Source organism: Montipora foliosa, chromosome 11, assembly GCF_036669935.1.
Source record: "Montipora foliosa isolate CH-2021 chromosome 11, ASM3666993v2, whole genome shotgun sequence".
Taxonomy (NCBI): domain Eukaryota; kingdom Metazoa; phylum Cnidaria; class Anthozoa; order Scleractinia; family Acroporidae; genus Montipora; species Montipora foliosa.
Genome location: NC_090879.1, coordinates 9700290 through 9710659, shown reverse-complemented (window position 1 = coordinate 9710659; position 10370 = coordinate 9700290). Strand labels below are relative to the sequence as shown.

At 44.0% G+C, this 10370-nt stretch overlaps 1 protein-coding gene across 1 annotated transcript in view; it reads left to right on the top strand.

The window, feature by feature from the left end:
- The window catches only part of LOC137977527 (BRCA1-associated protein-like), a 31261-nt gene that overhangs the window by 5916 nt on the left and 14975 nt on the right, over positions 1-10370 (top strand). Inside the window, exons 2-8 of the mRNA XM_068824773.1 lie at positions 1-59; positions 177-239; positions 329-379; positions 788-853; positions 2598-2680; positions 9714-9789; positions 10230-10297. The exon at positions 1-59 is cut by the window's left edge and continues 20 nt beyond it. Of these exons, the coding sequence (XP_068680874.1) occupies positions 1-59; positions 177-239; positions 329-379; positions 788-853; positions 2598-2680; positions 9714-9789; positions 10230-10297 (466 nt within the window). The remainder of the gene's footprint in view (positions 60-176; positions 240-328; positions 380-787; positions 854-2597; positions 2681-9713; positions 9790-10229; positions 10298-10370) is intronic.

The following is a 10370-nucleotide window of genomic DNA, read 5'->3' as shown; positions in this document are numbered from 1 at the left end:
AGATCATCAGAGACTCGACACCCAATCAGTACATGGTCCTCGTAAAGTTTCGGAATCAGGTAGGGATCCATTTCTCAGGAAGTACTTGACTGTCTGAAGCACGACCATCACCTATCTTATGTTATGTCTTCCGAAGGAGTGGTATCAAATAGTAATTTGCTTGCTTTTTATTCAAGGAACTCGCAGATGACTTCTACAACACGTTTAACGGTCAGCCATATAATCTGATAGAGGAAGAGGTACTGGTGATATTTTATTGTTGCAAGGCTGGCTAGTTGTTGGTGTACAAGTGACAGCTTATTTTCTTGTTATAATATTTTGAATCTAGGTCTGTCACTTAGTCTACGTTGCAAAGGTGGAAACCATGAAGCTGTCAGAGGTAACATCTACAGAATTTAAACTCGGATTTGAAAAGCAAAACGAACATTGTTTTAGTCTGTTTATGATACGAAAAATGACCACTGAGGCAGTCCATCTCACTCTTTCGCCTTATTCTTATTCATCAACTACGGGACTGCGGCGGCAATCTTTTTCAGTACTGGCAGTGAACGGATATTCTAGAATTGCTCTAAATAATTACTTGGGATTGTATCGCTTAACAGCTTGCTCACATGAATAAATGTGGATTTCTTTTATTTTTGTCTGATTTATTTACTCTTAGGGATAACCCAGAAGACCGAATCCAGTAGAATCCAGTATTCATAGATTCAAAACCATTGCATCGTGCAACGTCACGAAATAGGAAAGAAAAATCCACCTAAATATTGATTTTGTTTTTATTCTGAAGGGAGGTAGTCTTCCCTGTGTTGGATTAACTGAACTTCCAAAGTGTCCGGTGTGTTTGGAGCGTATGGTAAGTATACAGTACTTACTTTAAGTTCTAAAGACAAGCGCCGCTTGAAAACGGAAACGACTACATGAGTTGTAGTCGTTTCCGTTTTCTCAGAGCCCTGCGGGACAGGCACGCAGACTGAGGTGACCACGACGGACGTGGGGTAAAAGCCACAAAAACTTTGTCCCCTTTTCGACCCAAGCCCGCTTGCTGCCTTATTCAAGAGGAAATGAAAACGACTGCTGCGCAGGCCAGCAGTATTCAAGACAATGGGCTCTTTACCATATATAGCATTCTCCATGAAAGAAATGTAGATATTTGAAGAAAGTGCGGGCTATGGACGAAAGAGAGAAATCATCCTCGTACTTATGTGGACAATTTTAAGCAATTGTCTCAAACAGACACCTGAAGAATTTTGGTGGCTCCAAAGGGATTCGAACGCATGACCTCTTCAATGGGCTCTACCAACTTAGCTATGAATCCACACATTTCAAAGCTCAGTTGGTAGAGCATTGCATCGGCATCGCAGAGGTCATGCGTTCGAATTCCGTTGAAGCCACTTGAATTGTTGAGCCTGGTTTTCACTAGCGACGTAAGCATAAGCACAAAGCAACATTCGCAAGCACATTAACTTGTGTGTTAATTAGTGTCTATTGTTCTAACAAAAGGCTCTAATGAACAACAAGCTACTGCAGGGGCACCCAACGAGAATATAGTTCAAAACCACTTAGACATAGCATAGTTAAACGTATTTTAGTATTTAGACGGTAGATATAGGCATATTTTTATCCCCTAAAATGTTTTCATCTGTTCGGATTTCCTAGGTGAAAGTCTAGTGATCCGAAAATTATAGGGATCAAAACCTACCTTTTCGAAATTTTCAGCCAGAAAAAAGGCTCCAGAAAATTCTAGGTGACCTTTTTAGGGTAAAAATTCGTTAAAAATGGCAATTATACCATGTTTTAGAAGTTCGAAAATCCTAGGACAGGCAGGCAAGCAAGAAATTTTACAACAAATGTTCCGAAAATTCTAGATCTCAAATCTTCTTCCGATCAGATATTTTCCGAAAATTGACGTTGGGTACCCCTGCTACTGAGTCTGCGTATGTTTCTTGTGCTTATGCTTACTTCGTATTCTCGTCACCACAGCCTCGGATCAACCCAAGGCTCTGGGAAAGTCTATGTAGGAGAACATGCGCAGTAAGGGCTCCTATAGCCAAAAGTTGGCTATTTGAACCTTATGGCGCCTGCTCACTCCTCTTGCTAACGTGAATGTACCAATCAGAGACGCTTTTGATTGTTCTTCACGAAAACCAATGAGAAGACAGCTTGTTTCAGTGTTCCCCAGAGCTCATCTCTCTCTCAGTCAAGAGAAGAGCTCTGGGGTCGAGATTGCTTGCTTCGCTGGTGAAAACCAAGCTTTAAGGTGTCAATTTGAGACAATTGCTTAAAATGTCCAGATAAGTGTGAAGATAATTAATTTTCTCTCTTTCTTATATAGCATTGTCGTTTTCCCCGAGTAAAAGATTTAAAATGTTTTTCGTGTTAGCCTATCTGTAATCGTAGCTGACTAAGCGTTCCAATGTTGTTGCACCAAAAAATTGTTGGTTTTGATGGAAAGGAAAACGCGTTGCTCAGCGTTATCTAAACGCCTCGACATGTTGACCAGACTATTGGAATTCCCAGCCGGTACTTGTGGTTTAATTTAACTTCACGAATTTGCGAATTTTTTCCCTTAGGCTGCTTTTTCCTATTTTAACTTATAGGACGAATCAGTTGAAGGAGTTTTAACCATTCTGTGCAATCACTCGTTTCACGGGAGCTGTCTGTCGAAGTGGTCGGACACAACGTGAGTGAAGCCTTATGGCTAATGACAAGTTCGTACCGAATCATGAGTCGTTCCTGTCCTTTGGAGGAGCTAACGGCCAGTAAAGCTGTTCATTTGAACTTTGTCCGGTTGCCCCCACAAAGGACTGGAACGACCCAAATCTCACTAGGAAGTTACTATTATCGAAACATTCTATGGGACTTGTTAATCATTAATATTTGACTCGTGCAGTCAACCAAAAACCTTCAGTGATGGGAGTTATAACTTATCTACTTTTCAGTAGATAAGCATTATCTCAACCAATCGAGTTTTTCCTTCGGTTGTGATTTAACTGGTGGATGGTGCTATCCAGCCTTTAAACACTTATTGCGAAAAAACGAAGTATTCAGATCAAGTGAATGTATATTATGTCAATCTAGATACAGATCGAACATGAACCTTAAATAAGGCTTTTTCTCATTTTTAACTGAAGCAACAACATTTGTTTAGTGAAGTCCCTTATCATATTTTTCGTTGCGATAGCTAGAATGCACCATTTCGACACTTTAGATCGTAGCAGTATGACGAGACGAATCTCCTACGTTATAGCTCGCGTGATTCCTTTATGGCTCATTGAAAGATCATCGGAACTAGTAATCGGAAGCTCGTAGGTTCCACCCCTGTTAAGGAGCACTCGGATTTTTCTCCGAGTATCCCCGAGTCACTATCGACTCCTTATGCACCTATCAATGTTAAGCCCGAGGGAGATGTAGTAGGCTGAGTCGTTGCATAAGACCAGAGTAAACAGACAAACACAACTCTATTCCTCGAGTCCTTTCGATTACATGTGCTCTCTCTAGACTGGTTCTAACCGGTTACGGGCATGCAATGCTACATGTATACAGTCACGAATTGTCCCACTACAGTCCACCCCTTCTTGGGTTTGAAATAAACTGAACGAACAAACAAAACAAAAATTTGCTCACGAGTCCACCCCTTCTTGAGGCGTTACTTATTAAGTTCATGGAAAAGCTTAACATCTAAGACAAGGAGGTAAGTGCCTCCATGTGGTCCACCCTTCAACGATAAGTAAGGGCATTTTGTAACAAGTCCTTTGAGTTTACCATGACGGTTAAGAATGTCTTTGGCTTCAGGTAAGTTACGGTAAACTGCTTTAGAGGCTTCAGAGGCATAACACTGAGGTTTTGACAAGCTATCAAGATATTGACCAAATGCAAGGGCAACCTTAGCCAAATCCGAACTTAGTGTAATACGTGGAGACGGGACCACAGTACGCTCTTGAAGTGAGGGTGTAGCGGTCTGCAAGGGTTTCTCTGGTTCCGTGTCGGGGCGAATGTCTGCAAGAGGATCACCATCAGGAACTACAACAATTTTTTCAATGTTAACCGCTCTGAGTTCTTTCCCAGTTGTTATGTGTCGTAACCGTAACAAATCTTCACGACCATGAACATGTCCAACAACCAGAAAAGGACCATCATATCTTCTAATAAAGCGTGTAGCAGCTCCTTTTACAGTTGAGCTTGGAGGAGGAAGTCTAACAAAAACTCTTTTTCCATCCGGCACATGGAGGTCTCTAGAGTGCATGTCATAATACTCTCGCTGGGTTCTTTTAAGATCAGCTTTGATTCTGTCAAAGGTTTTCCTCGCTTCAGTCGATCGTTTGATTAGCTCTTTTGCATATGAAGCTTGAGAGAGAGGTGCAGGAGGCATTTCAAAACCGAGTACTTCTGGAGAGGGAGCGTGTCTTCCAAACACCAGAAAGAATGGAGTCACATGATCAGTTCCAGGTATTGGAGAGGTGTTGTGGGCGTAAGTTGCAGGTTGCAAGAATTCTTCCCACAACTGCTGATTCTTTTCACAATAAATGCCTAATGCAGAATTAAGCCAACGGTGTACTCGTTCTGTGGAACCATTAAGACGAGGGCGGTAGCTTGTGGTAAAGACATGTTCTATAGATAGCAACTTGGTGAGTTCCTGAAGTATTGCATTGGTCCACTCACCACCTTGATCACTTTGAAGTATAGCGGGGAATCCAAATTCCAAGAACACATGATCATACAAGGCGCGAGCAGCTGTGGTGGCTCGTTTGTCAGGGACAGGTATAGCTCGCAGAAAGTTTGAGTAAGGGCACACTGCTGTCAAGATCCACTTGTTTCCATTAGGTGAGACTGGAAGTTCACCAACATAGTCAATGCCTAAGGTGTGGAATGGATGTTCATAAAGGCGGACCGGCATGGGACCATGATGTTGATCAATAGTTTTAAAGCGAATGCAGTCGGGGCATCTGCGGATCCAGTTTCTGACATGTTTTGACATGTTTCGCCAGTAAAAATCATTTGCCAAGGCTGGATATGTGGCTTCTCGCCCCCTGTGCATAGCGATAGGGGAGTCATGATAAGCTCGTAACAGATGTCTGCGTAACTGGATATCATCGGGCACTACAAAACGATAGTGATTTGGGTTGTCCATCAGTTCATCACGATACATAAGGATACCATCAATGACAGCTGCACGTTTCGAAAAATGTCGGGCCCACTGTAAGTGTTTCTGTGGCACGGCTGGGAAATGTGATTTGTCACCTCCCGAGGAAAGGAACTTGAACACAAGGCGGCACCAGTAATCCAGCTGTTGTTGCTCTGCGAACTGGGAACGACGGAGGTTAAGGCCAGCTAAGACAGGCAAATATTCGTCAGAACTGGGTTTGATTGGCGCTTCTTTTGAAGTGTCAGGTTCAACACGCTTGAGTGCAGCAGGCGGATCAGTAATGGGTGTCAGAAGGCAAACATGGCGTACGTAAGCAACAGTTCCATTAAGTGTCTCAGACACCAAGGAGGGAGTGTGATGTGGAATGTCCATAGACATGGCAAGTAAGATAAAGGAGGTAACACTATCTTCTGGAGCATAAGGCTCCTCGGCCAAAGGCAAGTCAGCTATGGGTTGGCGACTTAAAGTGTCTGGTACAGTGTTTGTAATTCCAGGACGGTGCTCAATGTAGAAGTCAAATTCTGCCATGGACATACACCAACGTGCCAGTTTAGCTTGTTGTACTGTGGTGCCAAGGAGGTTAGCCATTTCAGATTTGCATGGTCTGTGATGACTTTGATACGTCGGCTGAGGATGTAAGGACGAAAATGTTCGAGACCCCACTTTACCGCAAACAGTTCTTGTTGTAATGTGTGCCATCGGGATTCTGCAGGAGTAAAGGCTCTTGATGCGAATCTGACAGGCCGTAGCTGGTTATCTTTCCATTGTGCTAGCATAGCACCGCAACCTAGTTTACTGGCATCAACATGAAGTTCAAATTCAGAATTCCAGTCGGGATGATGCAACAGCACGTCAGGGCCAGTAACTGCCTGTTTCAAGTCCTCAAATTCCATGGTATGATTTGGTGACCAGGCAAAGGGGGTATCCTTCTTTAAGAGCTGACGAAGGTGTTGTGTGCGGGAGGGCATGTTTGGAATGTAGTCTCGAAAGAAGTTGCAGAGACCCAAAAACCTCTTAAGGCTGGTGGTACTAGTAGGAGGTTCCATGCTGGTAATAGCTTCAATTCCTTTCGAGTTGGGTCGTCTCCCATGTTCAGTTATGGTGTGTCCCAAGACTTGAATTTGTTTTGCAAAGAAGGTGCATTTTGTGGGCTTGAACTGGACACCAACTTTAACAGCTCTTGCAAACAGCAGTTCATAACAATGAAGAGCATCACGGTGTGACTGTGACCACATGATGATGTCATCGACATATACGGCCAGCCACTGATGCAAATAATCTGCGAAAACTGTGTTAAGAATTCTTTGAAAAGTGTTAGGAGCAGTCTTTAATCCGAATGGTAGTCGCAAGAATTCATAGAGTCCGACGTGAGTACAAAAGGCACTTTTGTGGCGATCTTGTGGGCGGAGAGGAATTTGCCAATATCCACTAGCAAGATCACAATGACCAAACACTTTTCCCTGGGAAATTGAATCAAGAACACTTGCAATTGAAGGAATAGGATAACCATCACCACGAGTCACACTGTTAAGGCCTCTGTAGTCCACAACAAATCGTGGCGGTTGTTGCATACCATTTTCCAGTGGTTTACGGACTAGGATACAAGGTGCTCCCCATTCAGATTTACTTGGTTGAATTATCCTCATCTTGAGCATGCGTTGTAATTCATTCTTAATAGCAAGAAGTTCTTCTGGGCTTTTACGGTATGGATGTTTGTACACAGGTAGGGCATCTTCTTTATCAATGTGATGTTGAAAGCCTTGTATTTCACCCAGAGAAGAACCAGGGAGTAGAAATGCGGTAGGATACTTGCGAAGAAGATGCTTAAAGTCTTCTAGGGTGTCTTGGTCAACATGGGCATATTTTGGTGAGTCAAGTGCCAATGCTTTAATTAGAGCTTGATGATACTCTGCTGAGCTGGGGTCTGGTGATGAACTTGTAGGAGGCACAAATTCATGTTCATGGAACTCAGATATGTTCTCACTAAAAGGTGACAGGATGGAGGAATCAAGTCCTGCTGCTGTTAATTCTTTCTGCTGTTCAGAGATCTTCCATGTTTGCGTTGATGAAATGTGAGTAATCTGTGCAGTAGGGGAAGGCGAAAGTGACAATTTTGATTGTCCATTGGCCCAACACATCCAACTGTCTGCGAGAACCGTTGCAGTATTCTCAGCTGCATCTGCGTAAGCCTGAGTGTTTTCTTGACATATTGGGCGAAGATTTCCAAGAATGATGTTGAGTGGAATGTCTGTTTGTTTGCGTTTGCACTCAACAGCAAGTGTTGTAGTATAAGAGGGCTGAAGATCAGAGATGTACTCTGTAGGAATGGTTTCCAATGGAGGCGATGGAAGGGTACAGGCAGATACATGACACGACTTGGTAGGAATGGTTTGATCTGTTGCAGCGGTCATGTGAAAAGGGCCACTCAGTACTTTAACTCCAGGTTGGATTTCGTGACCATCGATCCATAGGTCTGAGTGTGAGAGCGCCATCAGTGAAGTACCAATGGTAAGGCAAACAGAGACAAAGTTAAGTCCGCGATTCAGTTTGGAATTGCCTGGAGGAAGACCAGGGCATGGAGGCCCAGTTAGTAAGCAGGTTACACCTGCATGGGTGTTGACGCCATGATCCTTATTGTCTGTAAGTGGATTCTGAAGGGAACAGGCGAGTTTGAAAGACATGCTGGGATGTCGAAAATGGATACTGGGTGTTGCATGGTCCACCAGAGCTTGTGTAGAATGTAAGTGGTTTTCGCCAAATAGAATGGGCCAGGAAAGACCAGGAACTAAGAGCATCTGAAATGTGGTTTCCTTGCCATTGCTCCATTGTATGGGAATCTCCATGGTTCCTACAGCCTTTAACTGAGACTTTGCATCGGCAACAGAGACCGCGACAGGCTTTTCAAGCGACTGAAACTTTAACTGCGGATACTTAGAAGCGACGAGGTCAGCATGGGATCGAATGACAAGTGACACAGAACAACAACTGTCAAGAGGTAGAGGAAGTTTCTCTCCAGCAGAGGTGACAGGTGTCCAAAGGATATGGCGTTCGTGGAGTTTACCCGCAGGGTTTGTGACAGCTGGCAAACCAAACACAACAGGTGCTTGAGATGTGGTCGATGTCTCACCATCAGCTGGCTTGTTTAAGGGTGGGAGGTCTGCGACCAGAGATTGCATTGGGGATTTCTTGTGACGGAGAGCTTTGCAACCTCATTTGTGACACTGAGAACATTTATGAAGTCTCCCAGCTGAGCACTTGTTATTTGCTTGCTCGCAATTAGCAGAGAGAAGCCTGTTAAAATTTCGACATTTGGAATTTTCTTTCTTTGTGCTGGCGGCCGCTGCGTACAATCACGAGCTGTGTGCTGGGTTTGGCCGCAAATCCAACATGAGCGTTGTTGCTGAAAAGGCCGAACGTCGCCACGAAATTGACCAGAAGAGCTAAGTAAGGCAGTTCGCTGTGGACCTTCATTGGATGCAGTAGGGAGCGACGGGGAATCCTGGGGTAAGGGCGAAGCAGATCCTTTGTCTGTAGCAGTCATGAACGAATGTTCAATGCGTCGAGCAAATTCAATGGCTTTGTCGAGTTGTGTCACATGGTGTGCTTGAAGAACCAGATGTTGGGCAATATGCGGTTGTAAATAAACTGCGAAGTAACATAGGTTGGGCAAGATTTAGTGAGGCTTTCGCCTAGTTTATCGAGTTGGTGAAGAGTATTCTTATACTTGAATGCAAATTCATCGACAGATTCCGATGGATCCTGTTTCATAGCGCTTAATTCGGCTGCCAAACGTCGACATTTTGAGTCGGTGGGTTCCTGAAACTCGTCTCGCAAACGTGAAATGAAAGACGCCAATTGCTCGTCTGGTGATTTGTCGGAGAAGCCTTCTGTACTGCGACAAAATGACAACACAGAACGTGGCCATTCGCCAATGCATTGTTGTTCTAGAAGGGACAGGCGAATGATGGCTGGAAGGTGCGATGTCTGTTCTTGAAATCGGTCAAGAAATTCGGCAATGTCATCTTGAACTTTAGTATCTTGGCGGAAGGTGGGTAATTGGAGCGTCGGTAGTCGTAACGTGGTGAAATTTTGGTTGGGAGGAGCGGGCGTAGGATCGGCCGCGCTAGCGTGTGTCGCTGAAGTTTGAGCTTGAAGTTGGATCGCGCCGACTAATCCCTTTACCACTTCGCTGAGGCCAGCAACGACTCCTTGTAATTCTTCGATAGTAGCAGGCATGTTAAATTATCGCCAGTCCGGGTTCTCCACCACTTTGTAGTAGGCTGAGTCGTTGCATAAGACGAGAGTAAACAGACAAACACAACTTTATTCCTCGAGTCCTTTCGATTACATGTGCTCTCTCTAGACTGGTTCTAACCGGTTACGGGCATGCAATGCTACATGTATACAGTCACGAATTGTCCCACTACAGAGAGGGGGAGGGGGGGCCAAGAAATGGGCATTTTGGGATTTGAATACGGAACTCGAATTATGTAACACATGTTGTTCAAAAACCATTACTTTAGTTGTCTGTTGTGTACGTGTTTCTTACAATTTTGTCTTCTTTCTCTAGCTGTCCAGTCTGCAGGTACTGTCAAACTCCTCAACCCGTTGATGGAAATAAGTGCTTTGAGTGCGATTCAAATGAAGTATGGTTCCTTTCCTTCGTAAAAAAAAACTGTTACCTTAGACATAAAAAATCACTTAAGCCTCTTTCAAATGTTCGTCGTTGATTGTAGCCTTCTTTTATTATTGGATGAGATGTAACAACTTTCCTTTCCCCACCCCAGTGGGAGCGAGGAAGACGAGAGGCCTTGGGAACTAGGCTGGAGCTATACGGGAGCGGCAAAATACCGCAGCGAGAGAACCAGCAGGAAAAACGAGTAATCCGCATTTTTTTTTCCACTCGTTTAATTATAGTAACTTTTGGGAAATTACATTTATGCAAGCGACCAGAATCTCAAGGTCAAAACTCCTCCAACTCCGCCCTAGTTAAGGCCGATACGGTCGCTTGTTCCTCGGCCAGTGAGCAAGCCGAGCTGGGCTCTATTTAATTACTGATCGTTAATTTTTTATTATTTGTCCACAGAGTCTATGGATTTGTCTAATTTGTGGCCACATCGGATGCGGTAGATATCTTCGATCTCACGCCAAAAGGTTCATGAAAACAGTCTTGATGTTTTTTGGAGACAAATCGGCGTTTATGTTCCTGCGAACAGTTTTTTTCCAA